Source organism: Bos javanicus, chromosome 3 (assembly GCF_032452875.1).
Source record: "Bos javanicus breed banteng chromosome 3, ARS-OSU_banteng_1.0, whole genome shotgun sequence".
Lineage (NCBI taxonomy): Eukaryota > Metazoa > Chordata > Mammalia > Artiodactyla > Bovidae > Bos > Bos javanicus.
Window position 1 is genome coordinate 83,317,939 of NC_083870.1, and position 21,379 is coordinate 83,339,317.

Below are 21,379 nucleotides of genomic sequence, written 5' to 3' on the forward strand. Positions count from 1 at the left end.
AACACAAAACCAGAAGACAACCAAGATATCAATCAACAGAAGAGTAAATAAATCATGGCATATCCATAGGTTCAATTTCAACCAGATAATACCACATCTTTTTCCAAAGTGCGTAAGCCAGATTTAAATTCTCACCAGTAGTGTTTGGGAGAGTTCCTATTGCAATGTAAAGTGGAAGTGAAAGTGAAGTCGCTCAGTCATGTCTGACTCTTTGCAATCCCCTGGAGTGTACCAGGCTCCTCCATCCATGGGATTTTCCAGGCAAGAGAACTGGAGTGGGTTTCCTTCTCCAGGGGATCTTCCCGACCCAGGGATCGAACCCAGGTCTCCTGCATTGTAGGCAGACGCTTTTGATATTATCTGACAACCTAATTTTTACCAATCTAGTGGGTATGAAATAATATGTAATTATAGTTTAAATTGGGAGAAGGCAGTGGCACCGCACTCCAGTACTCTTGCCTGGAAAATCCCATGGATGGCGGAGCCTGGTAGGCTGCAGTCCATGGGGTCGCTAAGAGTCGGACACAACTGAGCGACTTCACTTTCACTTTTCACTTTCATGCATTGGAGAAGGAAATGGCAGCCCACTCCAGTGTTCTTGCCTGGAGAATCCCAGGGACGGGGGAGCCTGGTGGGCTGCCGTCCATGGGGTCACACAGAGTCGGACACGACTGAAGTGATTTGGCAGCAGCAGCAGCAGCAGCATAGTTTAAATTTCCTTTTCCTGGATTACCAGCGAGGTTGAACATCTTGTCATGTGTTTATTAGCTATTTCTCTTTCCTCTCTGTAATGTTCAAACTTCTTTTGTTTGCCATTTTCCTACTGAATTCTTTTCCTTACTGATTTCTAAGGGTATTTACATACTGGAAAAATAATCCTTTATCATTTGTATCACAGACATCTTTTCTGAACTTGGGGCTTAGCACTTTTTTTTTTAATAAACAGAAGTTGTTAAATTTAGTATTGCAAAATAATTCCATCTTTCTTGTTACGACTCTTGCTTTTTGTGTCTTAAGAAATTTTTTACCCAAGGTCAGAGTATGTTGACTTCCTAAACATCTATATAATCAGATCAGATCAGATCAGATCAGTCGCTCAGTCGTGTCCGACTCTTTGCGACCCCATGAATCTCAGCACACCAGGCCTCCCTGTCCATCACCAATTCCCGGAGTTCACTCAGACTCACGTCCATCGAGTCAGTGATGCCATTCAGCCATCTCATTCTCTGTTGTCCCCTTCTCCTCTTGCCCCCAATCCCTCCCAGCATCAGAGTCTTTTCCAATGAGTCAACTCTTGGCATGAGGTGGCCAAAGTACTGGAGTTTCAGCTTTAGCATCATTCTTTCCAAAGAAATCCCAGGGCTGATCTCCTTTATAATGGACTGATTGGATCTCCTTGCAGTCCAAGGGACTCTCAAGAGTCTTCTCCAACACCACACTTCAAAAGCATCAATTCTTCGGCGCTCAGCCTTCTTCACAGTCCAACTCTCACATACATGACCACAGGAAAAACCATAGCCTTGACTAGACGAACCTTTGTTGGCAAAGTAATGTCTCTGCTTTTGAATATGCTATCTAGGTTGGTCATAACTTTCCTTGGGCTCTCAAATTAAGTATAGCCCAAACAAAAGGGGAAGAAGGCAAAAAAGGCCTTTTTACTTTTAAAAACAATTCTTTCAATTGATTTTTGCATATGCTTCAAGGTGGGGGCCAGTTTGATTTTTGTCCATACTGATAACTGAATATGATGTGAGAGAGCAATCAGATTTCTGTTCCCATATGGTTGTGCAGTTGACCTGGCACCACTTATTTCAAAGATTACCCTTTCTCCACTGCTTTGCAGTGTTAATACATCAAGTGCTCACTTTGTGTGCATCAGTTTCTAGGATTTTTTTCTTCCATTGTTTTATTTATCTCTTTGACTAATATGCTGTCTTAATTACTACAGCTTTATAATAACCTTTTATATATGATAGACCAATTCCTCTCACATTTTGTTCAAGGAAAGAGAATTAACTCTTCCAGTCTATGAATATAGTACATTTCTCCATTTACTTATATCCTCTAAATGTTTTTCTAAAATTTTTCTGTAGAAACTTTATATTTTCACTTATTCTTTGGTATTTGATATTTTTATACTTTTGTTAATGGTATTTTTAAAAATTACATTTTGGGGGACTTCCGTGGAAGCCCAGTAGTAAAGAATCTGCCTTGCAGAGCAGGGGCCATGGGTTTGATCCCTGGTCTGGGAAAATTCCAGTTGCTGCTGGGCAACCTAGCCCATGTGCCACAATTAAGACCCAACACAGCCAAATAAATATTTTTAAAAAATAAATTTATTTTCTATTTGCTGGCATACAGAAATACAATTTATTTTTACATGCTTTACATGAGAATATTGCCAAATTCACTTGTTAATTCTAATAATTTATATGTAGAACCTTTTTCTTACTGTACTGTTTAGGATCTCTAATAAACTATGCTGAATAGGAATAATGATAGAGGGCATCATTTTCTTATTTCTGATCTAAAAGAAATTTTTTCATCGTTGAGTATAATGTTTTCTTCATGTATTTTGTAGATATTTTTAATTAAGTGAAATAAGTTCCCACCAGTTTTTAGTTATGCTACAAGTTTGTCATGACAGTATTTTAAAATTTTACAAAGTGGATTGTGTGTAGGGAGTAGGGATGTAATATAGTGTTAGGACAGTTTCTTATTATTTTGTTTGGGAGTTTTGCAACTGTTTTCGTGGATGAGATTGAATTACAAGTTGTTTCTTATAGCCTCCATTAAGTTTTGATATCCCAGCCTTGAAAAGTGAGTTTGAAACTCTTCTCAGGAATAGGTCTTTATTCCTCCTATAGTCTAGAATAGTTTTTTATATATTCAGAATTGTCGTGCTACAATGGGATTATCTATCCTTAGACTGTTAAGTAGAATTTGCCTGTTTGTTTTCTCTGTGGGTAGATTTGTGATTTGACTGATTTGATGTATTTAATGGTTTTTGGATTATTCATATTTTTACTTGAGTGTTTTGGTAAATCTAGAAAAGCAGAATTTCAGATTTATTTACATTAAATTATACCTAATATCCTCTGTGCCTGTATAAACTTCTGCTGTATTTGACGTCTCATTTTTCATTTCTAGAAGAGGATACCTGGCCTTCTTTCATTTATTCTTGCCAGAGTTTAGTCTATTTTTTTAGATTTTTCAAACAACCAACTTCTGCATGTTTTTAAATATAGAATTATCATACTTTAAAATTTTGTTTTCTTCCTTACACTTATTCTTTTCAAATTGCTGGTTAGCTCTTCAGTTTTAGCCTTCTCAGTATAAGCATTTAAGGCTATATATACATTTTCCTCTAAGTATCACTTTAGCTGCATTCTACAAGCATTGATATGTATACTTTTTTAAACATACTTTTTCCATTTATCTATTGGAGTCCAGATAGTTTTTTTTTTTTAATATCTGAATCGAATAAGCAATCTCAATCTATTCAATTTTTGTTTGTTTCATTAATAAGTCACGGCCTACTCTTTTGTGACCCCATGGAGTATATAGCATGCCTGGCTCCTGTGTACCTTGGATTTCCCAGTCAAGAATATTATAGTGGTTGCCATTTCCTTCTCCAGGAAATCTTCCCAACCTAGGTGTTGAACTTACATCTCCTGCATTGGCAGGCAGATTCTTTACCACTGAGCCACCAGGGAAGTCCATCTATTAATTTAAGAAACTTCTATTTGAATACAGGCCAACTACTGTGCCAGATGCCATTGAGTAAATAAGTATGGTTATATACCTTAAAGAACTTATAGTCTAGTGGTGATATGTGTGTGTGTTTGCCGACACACTGTTTTCCCTAGGTGTGAAGATGCCTTAAGGAAAAATAAGAGCTTAATTGGGCCAGATCAAAAGGAGTATCAAAGGGAACTGGAGAGAAATTATCATCGCCTTAAAGAGGCCCTACAGCCTCTGATAAACCGAAAGATCCCTCAGTTGTACAAGGCAGTATTACCTGTTACCTGCCACAGGTATGCATGTTTTTTTCTATTATTTTGTATCTTCAGAAAAATGAAATCCACTTGAATCATTTAATAGTGAATTTATTTACCTTATATTAAATGGCTTAAAATATTATGTCTTCTGAAACCTAACAAGTCCAACTTTTGTAAGCCTTCTATCAGCTATACCTGAATCAGCCTACCAGATAAAAAGTCTGTGAGAAAGAGAATAATAAAGTCAAGTTCTCATACTAACCAGGACACCACACATAAGTTTCATCTCCTAAAACTGTTTCTTCTAATGTCCTGTCAAAGTTTCTGGTATTTCTGTTGAGAGAATTTGCTAGAATATACTGAAGCCAGGTATTCATTTCCATTATCCCTGACAGTAAATAGTATATAATATGTCCTTCTAGATTTGGATCAAAACAGCTAACTGCACTGAGTATCAAGAAAGCTTCACTATTTCCTTTATTTTCTCAGTGCGACAAAATTAGAAGTGGAAATAACTTGGAATTTTCTACAACTGATCCTAATTTGAGTAGATAATTTAATCTAATTTTAGACTTCTCTGTAAAATAATACTTGCCTTGAAGAGGTTGTTGTGGAAATTAAATGGCATGTAAAGTTCCAAGGACAGCTCTTAATATTTTTACTTTTAACCCCTGAATTCTGGACAGGGCATGATAACTGCTAAAAGTAAACTGCATTCTTTGCATTTTTAAATTAGAATGTACATACATCTCTTGAATAATTATGGCACCAATATTTTACCACCCCCTTTTTAAAAAATTATAACAGTGAAGCTCTTATACTTACTTGATCAAATATTTGGAAGGCATTTGAAATTGCTTATATAAATAGCATGTATACTATTGATACATAAGAAAATTAAACTGGCTATTTGATTATCTGGTAATATTCCCTGTTCTTCAGTGATAGAATATTTGTGTACTTCTAAACCTCTGGAAGTGTATAACAAATGCATGCTGTATGTCATGTCCCCTGCAGGGAACATGTAGACAGACCATGTACAGGAACAGGAGACCAAACGGCCTGTTTTAGAAAATTCCATGGATGGAGGAGCCTTGTGGGCTACAGTCCATGGAGTCACAGAGTCAGACAGGACTGAGCGACTTGACTTTATTGTTACAATGATGCAAGACAGCCTAGGTGGTTTCCTCTTGAAACTCTTGTTGGGAAGCAACACTAGTCCCCTCCACTTTTGGCTTCCTTTTTAGTCTTTTTGGAATGTCTGACTACTTCTTGCCTCTACCTACCTTCACCAGTCTTATATTCATTGGTCAAAGGTCCTGGGATAGAGTGCTGGGTCCCTGAAATAGTGAGGTGTCCTAATGCTAGTCTCACTTCCATCAAATTTCTCAAACTCCTTTTAGTGGAAAGACTATTGTTTCTGTCTGAAGGAAGCTTCCCTTACACCAGTATCCTGAATTGTGCCTTCTTCTATCATGGTTATTCCTCCAAGCTTTAGTTTTTAGTATTTGCAGGCAGTTTTTTGGAGTTTAGAAAATACTTTTTCTTGATAAACTATCTTCCAAGACTGCTATTTTCACAAAATAAAAACACCAAAACCAAGTTTTGAGATTCAATGCTGAATACAATCTCTTTGTATCTGTCCTCTCCTTTCCTAGAAATTGTAAATCTTAAGACATTAACGTTAATGTTAGGAAAGATAAGCAAAACTACCTTCTAAATTTACTTAAAAATTTTTTTAAATTTAAAATTATTTTCAAATATTTAAATTTAAAAATTATTTTAAAAATAATTTTCTAAATTTATCCAAAAGTCTACAAGCAATAAATGCTGGAGAGGGTGTGGAGAAAAGGGAACCCTCTTACACTGTTGGTGGGAATGCAAACTAGTATAGCCACTATGGAGAACAGTGTGGAGATTCCTTAAAAAACTGGAAATAGAACTACCTTATGATCCAGCAATCCCACCGCTGGGCATACACACTGAGGAAACCAGAATTGAAAGAGACACGTTTACCCCAATGTTCATTGCAGCACTGTTTATAATAGCCAGGACATGGAAGCAACCTGGATGTCCATCAGCAGATGAATAGATAAGAAAGCAGTGGTACATATACACAATGGAGTATTACTCAGCCATTAAAAAGAATGCATTTGAGTCAGTTCCAATGAGGTGGATGAAACTGGAGCCTATTATACAGAGTGAAGTAAGCCAGAAAGAAAAACACCAATACAGTATACTAATGCATATATATGGAATTTAGAAAGATGGTAACAATAACCCTGTATATGAGACAGCAAAAGAGACACTGATGTATAGAGCAGTCTTTTGGACTCTGTGGGAGAGGGAGAGGGTGGGATTATTTGGGAGAATGGCATTGAAACATGTATAATATCATATATGAAATGAGTCGCCAGTCCAGGTTTGAAGCACGATACAGGATGCTTGGGGCTGGTGCACTGGGACGACCCAGAGGGATGGTATGGGGAGGGAGGTGGGAGGAGGGTTCAGCATGGGGAACACATGTATACCTGTGGCGGATTCATGTTGATATATGGCAAAACTAATACAATATTGTAAAGTTAAAAAATAAAAATTAAATTAAAAAAAATAATAAAGATGTTCCCATGACAAAAAGATTTTAAAAAATAATTTCTAAATTTAGAATTTAAAAAATAATTTTCTAAATTTAAACTCTTCTAAAATTTATTGCAAATTTTAATAGAAAATCCTATTTATAGTAATATATAATGGTTCATTTTATGAAATAATTTAAAAGTCTTAGTTTTAATTTCTGTTATTATAAATATCATAAATAATCCACATAAACAAAAGCTTCCTTGGGGTCCTCAATTTTAAGAGTGTATAAAGGACCTAAATGCCCAAAACTTGAGAACCACTGATTTAAGGCTTAGAGTTTACTATTTTAAGTAAAATACCTGTGTTTTGCCTTTTAACCTCAAGTAAATCTCCTGAAATCTCTCCCATTGCCCCTTAGTACCTGTTTAATCAAATATCTAGTACATTTATTGGACAAATGAATAAATGATCAATGGACTTGGACAGTGTCACTTCAAATCTATCGAAAAGTCTACAAGTTAGAATATATGGAGCAATAGTGTGTAGGATGAGCATGTAAGTTGAAAATGAAGAGCTTTGCTTGCAAAAGTTTTAAAGTTAATAAGCTTTTGGTGGCAAAACTTTGAGATATCTGGCCGAAAACATGTAAACATTTTAGACGATTATATAAAAATTGTTTACTCATATTCTTTCATTTTCTCTCCAGAGATTCCTTCAGTCGAATGAGTCTGCGCAAAATGGATCTCTAATTTAAATGCACTTGTTTTATTCATTTGAAAAAAGCCATGTATTCAATCAACACTGAGTGTGAAAAGAATTTAAGAGCTATTGAAAAAGACTTGGGACTTAATTCTGGAAATTATAGCATTAATTTACTCATGGAAGAATGCAGTGGCCAAAATAATATCAAATGGCAATTGGTGAAGTTTGAGAATCATGGCTGTGGTTTCTAATGTTCTGGTAATATGCTGTCCTTTTTTAAAAAGACATTTTAATGACTCAAAGGTACACTTACATTTACCATTATTTATACCATAGCTAACGTTAAATTTATTTACTTTAAGTTTGTATTTTTTAATTTATATTACCATTTATAGATTTGTTTGGAACCATTTTAAATGTAGTAATGCTTATTTTAAAGGTACTATTAAATATGTGAACGTTTACACTAATTGAAAGACTTAAAAATTTTTTTATTGATAAAAGCAGAGAATGAGTTAGAGTTGATTCAAGAAATAGTTGCAAAAATAGCAAAATGAAAATCATAATTGACAGTCACTTTATGGGCCCACATAATAGCTCCAGATTAAATAAATAGGTGGAAATAAGTTGATAACTGGCTTAAGTCTTCAGACTGGTTTCTAAGGTATTTTCCAGACACCCCAAAATGGTATTTAGAACTGCAGAAGTAACTACCTGATAACTTCTCTCTATAAATGATTATATACTAGGATAGCTAATACCCAGTTTGATCTCTGACTCAACCTTATAATAATGATAGTATGAGCTGACTCTTAGCAACTAAAATGAACGACTCCTGTTTCAAATTAAATAAGCCCATCATCTCATCAGTTTTTACTCTTATGCAACTAAAATGAATGATTCCTGTTTCAAATTACATCAGTCATTTCATCGGTTTTTAGTGATCTAAACTGATGTTAGAAATCTGCTTTAAACTTATTTACATCACCATAAAAATAAGAGTTAGTGTTTGATTTTAATCTATCAGGTGAATAAGAAGTTATATTTTTTGATACTTGTATAGATTTTACAAAGTACATGTATAAAAGGTAAAATTACCTGTCAATTAAAGTTGAGAGCTAATTAAATTGCAACTTTTATGATATGAAAAACTAATTCAGGTTTTTTTCAACATATATTTGGCAAGCTTTTCTAAGGAAGAGTGTATTAAGGATTTCTGAAAATGTCTGAACATTTTTTCTTTGTGCAGTTTTAGGAAAGATCACTTGTAATCTGTCCCTTTGATCTACTGACCACTTATATGAATCACTGAAGAACTGGTCAAACACGGTACTTTCATTCTTCTAAGAGCATAGATATGATGGCTAATATTCCCTGCTCCAGCCTATCTTTTTAACCCGGCAATATTATCTAAAATTCCTCTTACCTACATCAATTCAAAGACAATCTCAGAAAGGTTTTTCAGGTGAGTTACAGGTGAACCAAAATGGGTCAACTAGGGAGTCAGAAAAGCATAACCTCAAAAATATATGAGAACAGAGGATCCAGATGGACAATAAGGAAAGGCAGAGTCAAGGACAGAAACTCTTTAAAGCAAGCAAAAAAAGGTAACTTATTTACATAGTCTCCTCTTAAGGGTGGGGGAAGAATATTAAGTAATTCCTAGGTCATTTCTCATAAGGTTACACATATATGAGAATTTGGATTGCCACCCATCTCAGTCACTATCAAGAACTTTTTAAAGATTTGTATGACTTAATGATCATGCAATAATCATTTGAGAGGAAGAAGCTTCCTCTCAAAACATTGGTATAACTGAACACTTCCTAACTTAGCTGTGTTCTTCAGTTTTCTTAAAAGATAAAATTTTTGTGTCAGCAATCTATACTAGTTCTTAACCATAGCTGTCTCTTGAGTGTTACAGAAGCCCAAGTTCTGTCCTAGAACTACTCCATCAGAGCTCATAAAGTAATGTTAAGGATGTTTTATTTTTAAAGGTCTATTAGTGACTCCTACTCCTTCAACGCTTATGGGCGGTGTTCTGAGCTCTTAGTTTTAAAAGGTCCCATTGATTCTGAATGTAGAAAGACGTATGAACTGTGACTTTTTATATCGCACCATCTTGTAAAAGAATTTGTAAGACATTAACTGTATAGATTATTAGGTGACTGGTACTCTTATTTGTTGAAGTGGGTGGGGTATAGCAGTGTTATTCCAAGAATTATATATTCTTTGGATTTTTAATATTCTTAATATCAGGAATGTCCTTTAACAAGTCATAATTATTTACCAATTTAATATTTAAAGTAAAAATTTAACCCAGTTTTTCTGTGCCTAAAGCCTTACGTTCTCCAGTTTTGGATTCCTTAAAGTTATACATCTACTTTAAAGGAAAACTAGGTATGACAGTTAAGATGGACCAATAAGCGCAATTTCTATTTGAAAATTTCTTCACCTCCAACTGTCAGAAAGTATTATTAAAGGTAATTATGCATGTTTATTCTCTTCTATGTATATATGTTTATAGTATGTTTGTGTGTATATATACATACACACATTCTTTTTTTAAAGAGAATCCAGCTATATATATGGTAAAAAATATGCAAGTAAAAAATTCTTCAAGCATTTGTATACATTGTTGTTAAGCAGTTTACATTTTATTGTCCTGGTTTTTAAAAAAGTTAAATTTAAGGTCTCACCTCTAAGTTTGATGTACTATATACAGATCGTGCAGAGTATGACTATGAAGGAATACAAATTAGTCCATGCCCCAAAAGATTTACTAGGATTCAGAATTATTTTCGTAAATACACATAAAATTCTGAAGATAGAAGAGGACTGACTACAGGTTTTCTGAGATATTTTTCAAAGTGATTCAAGGCACAAAATGTACACTGTTGTGAATACATACATATTCCAGAGTTTGTGCCTGTAATATAGCCCATCTAAGGTTTGGTTTATGATTTACAAAACTGTATGTACTGAAATGAGATGCTGCTTCTTAGCTGAAAAACCACAAGACCTATAAACATCGTGTAGATAATTACTCCAAAATATGGAGATACAAATACAAGCACTTTATTTTAAAAAGCAAACACAAAAGATAGATGTAAATTCAAAAGTGTTTAAATGCTTCCATTTTGAATAATTCAATTAAGAACCTATACAAGTTTGTTCCCAGAAGCTAATGTATCACTAGTCTCTACTAAGGAAAATGCATTCTAAAAATTAATATGGTTTTCAATAATTCAAATTTCACTATTTATATAAAAACCTAGAGACCAATAATATCCAATAGCTTCAAAAGATAAGCTACTTTGATGTAATCAGTTTACCAATGTTTATCCATGTCTGTTTAATATATACACAAGGAAAATACAATCACTCTATAATTTCTTATAAAATAGCAAGTAAGGAGTAGATGTAGGAGATGTAGAAGGGGAAAGAGAATTCAAAAAGTCCTTCTCTTCAGTAACTTTCACTTCAGAATCATCAAAAAGCAACCATTTCCCCTCATACTCCTTTAAGCTTTGCACTACATATGAAATTTTGTTCTCAAAACCACTAATGTTAATGCCTGTTTGGTCACTGGATTCCTTGTTACTATCAGATTCATCGGTCCCATTAGTATTGTTAGTCTCAGAATTTCTATTTTCAGGAAGTGCTGTACTGGCAACTTTATCAGGGTTAGACGCTTTGTTGTATAACTCGTAATCTGCCTTGCTCTTTTGTCCTCCAAGAAGTCCAATAGCTTCTACATTTTTTTTGTTCAAAACTTTACTTGGCTGGTTATTTCCACTGACTCTAATAGACACTTCTTCATTGTCATAATTTTCAACCACACCCCTTACTTCCTCCTCATTCAATGGTTCTGGCTTACCTATTTCACACATTTGGTCGATCACAAAATTTTCCTTATCTAGTTCTAAACTGTTAAGGTCAGTGACTTTAACAGAAGCAGTATAGTGCCCACTACTAATTGTAATGCCACTGTGCATCACAACTGCAAATAATCCATAGCTGTCGTTGGTTGGCTTTGTGCTCCATTCTTCTAGTGACAATTTAAGAGGTGTCAGTAAAGGAGTGTTGATCTTGGAAAGTCCACCACCATAACAGTCAAACCTTTGGAAGGAAAAAAAAAAGGTTTTCTGGGATTCCACTTTATATATTCAGTTTTACACCCAATGTGAAACCAAGTAAAAAGGCTGAATAAACCCTTAATATTTACTGGTCATATGAATAAAAACAAAATGAAAACACCACCCAAATTTTGTATGACATTTACACAAATACTGAAATCACTACTAATAGGTGCTACTGTGTAGGATATATGGCACTTCCCCCTTTTATTTTCCTAATTTTGTACAGTAAGAAAATGACATTTAAAAAAACCACTGATCTTCAAATCTCTTTTCCTGTAAATCTAATAAATTATTTTAGTGTGAATTCTGTCTCTACAACCAAGATTTGGGGAAAAGAAAAAGCTATAACTGTAGAAAAGAAGAAGTCCACTGAAAGAAAGGACTATGTCATCTTCTGGCAAAATAAAATGTGTGGAGAGCTCCTGGGAAGTTCTCATGGTAATTTCAAACAATTCATTAATATAGAAAGGAATAAAAGCTACAATGACATTATATCTACATGTCAGAAAAGTCTATCTAAAACTAACTGGAATTTTGATATTTATTATTTTTAAATCTTTCAAATACTTAAATGTTCAACTATAGAAAAATCTCTTCATACCTGTTTTATTTCCTGGCTTACTTAAAACTAAAATAATTTTGCTTGTTTCTCTCCCCTCAAAAAAAAAAAAAAAATGCTGATGTGTAAATTTGTTCCTTGCTTTAATCAAATCCATTAAAAAGGAATGAAAATGAACAAATCATATGTAGCTGGATGCTGACAGCAGGAAGAGATGAAAGAGGTTTTAAGGACAATCCCTATGACTGGTGAAGCTGAGTAAGGTCTGTATTCCAATGATGTTTGTTTTTTGTCATCAGAATTGTGTCTGAGCAGCAACCCTCTGATTGGTTATACAACCTCTGTGTACTTGTAAAATCCATATAAGAGGTTTCCCAAGGTGGCACTACTGGTAAAGAACCTGCCTGCCAATGTAGGAGATGTGGGTTTGATCCCTGGTTTGGGAAGATCCCTTGGAGGGCATGGCAACCCACTACAGTATTCTTGCCTGGAAAATCCCATAAACAGAGGAGCCTGGCAGGCTGCAGTCCATGGGGTTGCAAAGAGTCGAACATGACTAAAGCAACTTAGCGCACACACACACATGTATAAGACATATTTTATGTTATTTATTGAATAAAATGATTTTGATAGTCTAAGAAATATTAGCAAGAGTTAAAATTATCTTTTTTTTCCTTTATAGTAAATATCATAGTATTTTGAATAAAACTTTAGAATACTCACTCCAAGCCACTAGCAGCAAAGCACTTCAAATGAATAGTTATAACTTCAGGCATTTTGTCAAACAAAAGACTTCGTTCCGCTTCAGTATAATGATGGCAGTTTTCACAGAAATATTTATCTTCTCCTACAATCCTTTCCACTGAAGCAAATTGTGAAATTGCCCATCTCAGGGTCTTCATTTCTGTTTTTGGCTCTGGAGAAACTACACAAAAGAATCCTGTCACTCACAAGTGAAAAATCTCTGAAAAGCTAAGCTACAACTTTTTATATTCAAAATTAGCATGCATTTTTAATTGACTAATCCTTCCTAAATAATAACTAAAGAGATTTCTTTTTAGTTTCAGAAACTAGTAACTTTCTTCAACAGAGCACATACCTCTAAATATTTCATATCTGGTAAAAAAAAATATTGAGAAAAAGAGACAGCAAAATCAAGATAGGCCTACTCTGACTCCATGTGAGAGATTTTAGTTTATATTGAAGTCGATTTACAGTATCTAAACAGGTAAACCAGTCTCAATCATTTCCCATGACATTACTCTTCTTTTTGTGGTTTACACAAGATAGAACATTAGGTTCAAATATGTTGTCAACAAAAATATCCTCAACAGCTCAGATATTTGAGTAGCCAAAATTAACTTATTAAAGCATTTCATTTTCTCATTATAACATACTCTATACATCAAAATAAAGATGCCACAATTTTCAAATATAGTTAACTATTAACAAATGAAGTTATACGAGAATGATTTTATTACACTAAAGACAGTTTCTTTTTCTCAATAATTATATAAGCTACTTATTAGACTGTTTTGTTGAGGAAAACTGAAATTATTCCATGATCCGTGCAAGACTCAGATTTCGCTTACTTTCAGAATTCTCCTCTACTTTGGAAAGCTCATCTTCTTGCACTGGTACACTGATATCTTGAAAATCTTCTCTTCTTTCTGTTAAACTTTCACATTCTAAGCAACGAGTCCGTAATACCAGCTGACCTTGAAATAATTTCTCCACTAGCTCAAAACCAATTTGCTCTGCACCTAAAACAAAAAAAGGAAAATACAAATCTATACAGATGAGTTTTTCAGTACAGCACAAATAACCATTATTCCATTTAAAGTAGACCATGAATAAAAGGCTGATTTTCACATTTCAACTTGCTTATTAGCATTAAGAGGTGACAATCATGTAATATAAACTCACTGTAAAGAAAATTTTGAATATATGAATTACTGTTACCTCAATGAAGAGTTTCAACACAATTGTGTCTTAAAACTCCCTTCCCAAAGATATCCCAAAGTGTGTCAGTTCTACAAATTTTCCCTGAGATCTGTGTGAACCTATGTAGAAATCCAGTTCAAGTATAACTACTTAGTAAATGCAATTTCTTTCTTGAGTTTACGTCAAATACTGCATATAGAAAGGGATAAAATATTCCCTTGTCATTAAGATGTATTAAACTCCCCTAATTTATAAACATAAATTACTATTACCTTAAGACACACACACAAACTACATACAAGTGCAGTGCTTAAAAAACTAGTTCACATTGTGTTAAACTTCTCTTAAAACTTATACCAGATGTATATGCATCTAAGAAAATTCCAATTCTGCAGCTGTTAATCTTCCTATCAATGTTCAAGAATAAATTATACTGACCTTTGTTTATGGGCTTAACTTCATTAACATTAATGGGCATATCATTATTCCCTGGAGACTCAAGTTCACAATCATTAGTTGTATTATCATTTTCATACTTCCCCAAGTCCTCTTCAAGATCATATTCATTTTCTTTACAGTGTCCTTTGGATCCTTGGTTTGTTGCTATTTTACCCATACTACAGAACTTGGAAAGAATGCTGGGTTGCTTAGCTGCAGACTTTAACCAATTTATTTTAACTTTTGATTTCCTTTGGGAGGGTCTTGTACTCTCATTTTCAGAAATGTGCTTGGGGATTATTTTATGAGAAATCTCTAATGTATCACCTGCAGCTTTTCTTTTTGATCTGGTTTGTCTCTGGTTTTCTTCCGAAGACTGGTGTTCCTTGGAGATTTTAACTTTTTTTTTCATGTTACCAAATTCAGCATCACTTTTTCTTTTCCCATTTCCTTTTGAGAGTTTTTCTTTATAGTCTTCAGAATGCCTCATATTGTCCATCTCCATGCTGTTATTATCACTCATTTCCTCTTTCTGATATTCTTCTACCTTAGTAGATAAGTCTTCTACATTTTTTACTTCTTCTTTTTTTAGGAGTTGGCATGTTTCTTGAATGTTTCCCAAAATACACTGTAATACTTCCTGTGCATCATGCTGTAGATATCCTTCATACATAGGGTTGAGTTCCCTATAAACAAAAATTTTCATTTCATCTATTCTAGTTTTGAAGATATAATACCAAAACAAAAAACCACCTTGCCATTACAGAACTATTGAAGTCCAGAAACATTTATTCAGCTACTAATCTGAAACTCCCTACCTAAACTTTTAACTGAAAAACAAATTTAATCTCGTTTTCATCATCACAAATACTTTGATCTCCTAAATATTGTTAATAATAGCTAATATGTACACAATGTTTACTATGGATAGATAGATATTATGGCCTTGCAGCACAGCTTGTGGGATCTTAATTCCCTGACTAGTGATCAAATCTGTGCCCCCAGCAGTGGAAGTGCAGTCTTAACCATTGGACTGCTGGGACAGTCTCAAACTTTTCATTTTGGAGGATGTGGTGCATGGGCAAGCTGCACTGCTTGTGGGATCTTCATTCCCTGACCAGGAATTAAACCCAGGTCCTTGGGAATGAAAGCATGGAGTCTTAACCACTGGACCACCAGGGAATTCCTTCTAAATGCTTTTTATATTAAATATGTAATCCTCACAATAACCTTATGAGGTAACTATTATATCACCACTATTTACAGATAACTTCTCTAGGTCAGTCACAGATAATGCAAAAATCAAGGCTTCAACATACTCCTGGCCACCAGGCTACACTGCCTCTTAACAAATGTGTGGCAATATGTTACATCTAGGTCTATTCCTAAACGATGAAATAATTTTTAAAGACTTAAAACCCTGTAATATTTTGGATAAACCCTTTTTATATATAGGACAAAGTTTCATTACAATACTACAAAGAAATCTAATTCAGTTAATAGTTTTCTTCTGAGTACAAACAACAAAACCAGAAGGCTTGGGATTTGTTGTTCTTGTGTATAACATATTTTGGATACAGACCAAAGGATTTCTATCTGAAATCCTTGGGACCAAGTATATTTGGTAACTCAGAAATTTTCAGATTAAAAAAACCTGGCATGTAAGTAAAATACATATCACTGACAAAATAGGGACAGTATTCCCTAATTATACACATTACTACTTCTACAGAAATGTATGAATATTCACATTACAGGTAAATATGAATATAAACTCATACAAATTCAGATTTAATGAATTTAGTACCAATCTTAGGAAAAATTTCCAGTCTTCTGAGCCTCTGGGATATCAGGACTATAGACCTGTAGTTTCTGCTTTCCTTGCCATTTATTCCCCCCATTGTTCACATAGCACTCTCCTCCAAAGAGAGTAGTAAGTAGCTAAATTGGAAACCTAAAATCATATAATAGGCTATACCTGAGTGTGTTAAGTAGTCGCCTTGGCTGAGTAGCAAGTTCATCAGTGTACTTTTCTGGATTTAATAGAAAACTAGCCTGAAGCTGTTCAACTGAAATGATCAAGGACTGTAAGCTGCATATTAGTTCATAACTTGCCAAAGAATCTTCTTTGCAGTTTCCCTGTCAAGAAACACACAAATATTTTTATTTATGAACAAATTAAGTAACTTACCCCTTTTTCTCACTAGACAATACTAGCTTTTCTAACTCTAATTTCATAAGACTAATTTTATGGAAGTATACAAAATAAACTTCAAAAAAAATTTAAGCATATTTTTGGTTACTTTCTATTATGTGAGTGATAATGGTTTTTTAATTATGTAAGTCAAAGGTTTCTCCAGATTTACATAAGTAGTAAAAATGAGTCAATCTGAAAATACAATAGGGTAAAAGGGCACAATATATTGTATGGTGGTATGTGTGAAAGTGTTTACTGATAATAAATCAAGAGGACTGGAGAAAAAAATATAAAAGTGGACATAATTAAGCAAACTGCCTACCCCATAAGAATGAAAAATAATTGCCAATAAGACATTTAATTTTCACATGTAAATTTAAGAGAAATAATCTTGGTCATTCTCCCAAATCCTCTGTGTATTTATTACTTTTTCATTTCTAAGCAAGTGAGTTTTGTTAATTTTATATTTTACCTTATCTTTTTGATTGGCTTCATCTTTTAGGGCTTCTTTCTTCCTTGAAATAATATTAAATAAGTGCTTCACTCCAGATTTAAAACCAGGACAAAAATATAATACCTATAAAATGAGACTGTTTTGAGTATTTACAAAAACAATACACCTAAAAAAATCATTAAAATGCTATCATGCTTTTTGAAGAGCATGTTCAAATAAGTATTACTTAAAATTCTGAGATTAAGATGTGTGTCAACAATTGTTCTCTTTCATCATAGTAGCCTGTTATCTTTCCTCTGTAGCAAAGCACTGAGCCTAAAGTGTATAACATGAAACATAGTTTCAAGGAGTAAAACATGTATCAGTTCAGTTCAGTTGCTCAATCCTGTCAGACTCTTAGCGACCTTCATGGACTGCAGCATCCCAGGCTTCCCTGTCCATCACCAATTCAAACTCACGCCCATTGAGTCGTGCTGCTATCCAGCCATCTCATCCTCTGTCATCCCCTTCTCATATCACATAGAACCAACTGGAAAGAAAACTAAAGGTCTGGTATCTTCAATTTACCCAACATCTACTCAACTTTGCTATCCCAATGTTAATATATCATTTTTTCTTACCTCAAAGGAAATTTATAACGTACAATTTAGAATCGTGATTATTTTACCCCATTATGTTTCATTTACAATCAATGGCAAAGACAGTATGGACAACTGAAATCCTCCAATAACCTAGATTCTCAGAAAACACTGTTACATTAGTCTTTGCATACTAAAATTTTATGATATAGCACAACTGTCAACTTACCTGAAGTATACTATTAAGATAACAAGTATTGCCGAGATTATTCAGTCCCACAAATGGTAGCAAGTTTTCTCTCTTCTCACAGTTTATAGGCGAGGACTGTGCCGCAGGAACAACTTGATCACTATTAAGTACAGAGAAGAGAAATGGATAACGAAGTAAAATCTTAAAGTAGAAATACTACTTCCCTAGACTTAGTCTTTTCCGCAAAGTTGTAGATAAGTACATGGATTTTATTCAGATGGCATTTTAACAGAATTAATCTTTACAGGTGTAAAAACTGCTGAACATCCAGAATAAAAGTATTACAAGCACTTTAACAATATTACAGCCAACAAGCTTCAAACAATTCCACTAAAGGTCTGCTAATCCCACTTTACAAAGTAGAAAACTACAGAACTGGTACTATGATTTGTTCAGCCAACATGACATTTTAATCAAGTAGTTTAACTCTGAACAGAATCCTGGGAATATGACAATATTTGGGAGAGGCTGCACTAAGTCAGATTCTGTTAATAAAAGATTAAGAGGAAACCAAGTCTATGAAGATACTTACTTATATAGCTGTCCCTCACTTAAAAATGAATTGTTCAAGTTTATAATTCTTTAACCTCATTTTAACAAAGTCTTCACAGCATTTTTATTTTACAGCTGCTGGCTTTTATTCTTAATACCTTAAGGTGTTTATAGGCATGAAGCTGGTAAACAAGAGGTTTATACATAATCTCCTAAACTGATTATTGGTAAATACCAATACTAGGAAATTACACAGGGGACCAAATCTACATTAGTCATATAGCAGAGTGACTGTGTGTTGAATTTAGAGCAAAGCATAGACTCCAACTACAACATTATTGGTGAAACAAAGAATATCATTCTGTTCTGATTTCTTTTCAATCACTGAAGGATTTATTTCATCAAAAACATATCTTATAGGTTTGAGAATTCATGTACTAGGTAGGACTACAAAGTGCATCTCAGGTAACTGTCAGGTCTTCCGAACCAAAAGCCCACCACAAATTTCTTTACCCTTACATAAAACATATTGCACTATAATCAGGTTTAAATTGAAAAATAATTTTAGTCAACAAATACTTTTGTAAGTTAGTCTAACTGGACAAACACAATTTCAGTGATTTATAATATTAACTGTGATGTGATCTCTGTGGGGAACCAGCAGTTTTATCCAGTTTCTACTATACACTGCTAGACTTGTCTCACTAATGTGTGTTTTTTTATGTCCCATGGCACCCCACTCCAGTACTCTTGCCTGGAAAATCCCATGGATGGAGGAGCCCGGTAGACTGCAGTCCATGAGGTCGCTAGTAGTAGGAAGAGACTGAGCGACTTCACTTTCACTTTTCACTCTCATGCACTGGAGAAGGAAATGGCAACCCACTCCAGGGTTCTTGCCTGGAGAATCCCAGGGATGGGGGAGCCTGGTGGGCTGCCGTCTCTGGGGTTGCAGAGAGTCACGACTGAAGTGACGTAGCAGCAGCAGCATGGACTATCAGGTCAGAATGATTGTAGAAATCAAACCAAGTTCCCTGCTTTTTCATTGATACAGAACTTTTAAAAGTATAGAAAAGCTAAAAATAACATACATACATTTCAGACCCTTTATATTCAGAAGTTTTTTCTTCATTTTCTTGAGAATCTGTGAAATCCAAGGCTCTCTTGGTTTCCTTTTTCTGAAAAAACTTCAAGGAAAGTCTGTTTTTTTTTGATGGACTACCTCTTGAAAGCCCATTACTTTCACTAGGTATGACACCAGGCATTTTCTCCTCAAATCCCAAGCAGTTGACAGGAATTAACTTATACAGGGATCTTGTAATCACCAATCATATCTGTTAATCAGAGAAAAGGTTATTCGTTTTCAGTTATCAACTGTAGGCAATAAAATCATTTCTGAAAACAAATTTACCAAGGAATGGTACTAATTAGAACTTTGTATTGGAAAATCTAATGCCCACCAATAAGAGGCAGTTAATGTTTACTGCTTAAATGAACAAGCTGCCATTTGTCCTTAACTCTTAACAAAAAAAAGTCCTGATACTGAACTTTTATTAGCCCGCCATTAGATTTAAGGGGAGCATCACAAAATACCCCACTTTAGTAAGATATGTGTGGTAAAGTATTATCATTAAAGGGTAAAAACTTATTATCTGTTAGTTCATCCAGAAAACACTGAGCAACAGTACAAGGTGGGAAAAAGGATGAATGGAAAATCAAAGGAATGCTGGAAGTGACTTGAGTTCTTCTTCCAAAGCCTCTTCTAGTTATATGGAATAATCTACTTAAAAATCTACATACAAGAAAAGGCCTATACCTAGTGTTTACACCTAAAAACTTGTGTAATAAACTATTCGAAGTTGAGATAATCGTGTAAAACTGCTGTATTTTGTGTATATCAAATTCTTTTGCACTAGAAACCAAAATATACTGACTTTCCAAACTTTTTCTAACTATAGAATTAAAATACTGCTTGAAGTAGGAAAAAAGAAAAGCTTCCCTTGTGCAAACTTTCTTCCCTGTTTTATAATAAAACTTGGATTTTTTTTTTTTAAAAAAAGGCTGTATTTGTGGTAGTCATTTTACACTTCAGTCCTGTTTTTCATTAGGAAGATATTAGGAATAATTATCTACTACCAGAAAATCAGTTAAGCGTCCAAAAGCTCAGGAATGACTTTCAAATATAGGTAAAGGATGAACTAAACTCACACCCTTAAGCATTTCACTCAGCTGCCTCTGAAGTGGGAATTCACAACACTAAACTCAGCAGTGAAACATGCCCTTTTTTTGAGACATCTCAGGAAAACCTAGAAAGCAAACCAATTTCCACACTCCAACTCAATTTATTCGTATGAAATGCTATCACTAATGGTAAACTAGACTGCACTACAGTGTCAGGGATCCCTAAGCATAACTTGATTCTTGTAAAAGGTTGTTCTTAGGAGCCAACTCTAATAAACGATGGAAACTGGATTCTCTGAGAGAGTAATCGGACTTAACAACAACAAAAACGACCCAGCAGCTTAAATAACTATCAATCCTAATCCATAAACCAATCTTCAGGGCTCCTCAAAGCAATGATTAAACATTAGCCCTACCTAGACTATGTATCAGTTTACCAGGTGCCATATCTTAAGCTATACCACTTCTTGCTCCTGGCTGTCCTATCACTGGGAGGCTGTTACGTCAAAAACGTTTCTCTAAATCAGGTTTCGCAGAAAACACAATATATCGAACGTTAAATGTTCTTGGCCAAATGACAGTGTGAGCACGAAGTCCCATCAGTTTCAGGTTCTTTCCTCTAATATGGCACAACTCAATTCTTTTCACGAAAAATGTAAAACTAGGATAACATCCTCGACAAAGGTTTAAGACACGTGGCGTTCTAAAAACTTGTAGAACATCTAAAAGTTAAACCGCGGTAAAATTTAGCAATCACCGACACAGAACAACGTGAGTGCAAACATTTCTTGCCCCTACCCCGCACACTGTAGGAACGGAAAAGAAACTGAGGAGATGACGGACGGTGTCGCTGTCCGAGCCCGT

General features: G+C 34.4%; 2 protein-coding genes across 9 annotated transcripts in view; one reads left to right on the forward strand and one right to left on the reverse strand.

Annotated features, from left to right (window-relative positions):
• Nucleotides 1-20,377, forward strand: part of DOCK7 (dedicator of cytokinesis 7) — a 203,101-nt gene extending 182,724 nt beyond the window's left edge. For 6 of the 8 annotated variants that reach the window (XM_061411749.1, XM_061411753.1, XM_061411752.1 and 3 more), the window contains 3 exons: nucleotides 3,870-4,037; nucleotides 7,288-9,766; nucleotides 11,724-20,377. In XM_061411749.1, coding sequence (XP_061267733.1) covers nucleotides 3,870-4,037; nucleotides 7,288-7,330 — 211 coding nt within the window. In that variant the 3' untranslated portion in view covers nucleotides 7,331-9,766; nucleotides 11,724-20,377. The remainder of the gene's footprint in view (nucleotides 1-3,869; nucleotides 4,038-7,287; nucleotides 9,767-11,723) is intronic. The other 2 variants (XM_061411751.1, XM_061411750.1) reach the window with 2 other exon arrangements.
• On the reverse strand, nucleotides 9,909-19,599 carry USP1 (ubiquitin specific peptidase 1). The gene is made up of 8 exons (XM_061411758.1): nucleotides 19,430-19,599; nucleotides 17,825-17,945; nucleotides 17,036-17,140; nucleotides 16,345-16,505; nucleotides 14,367-15,052; nucleotides 13,577-13,747; nucleotides 12,708-12,909; nucleotides 9,909-11,405 (listed from the first exon to the last, which is right to left on the reverse strand). Exons 1-8 carry the CDS (start codon nucleotides 19,597-19,599, stop codon nucleotides 10,670-10,672), a joined length of 2,352 nt encoding a protein of 783 aa, XP_061267742.1. The 3' UTR covers nucleotides 9,909-10,669.
• Nucleotides 20,378-21,379: the final 1,002 nt, after the last annotated feature.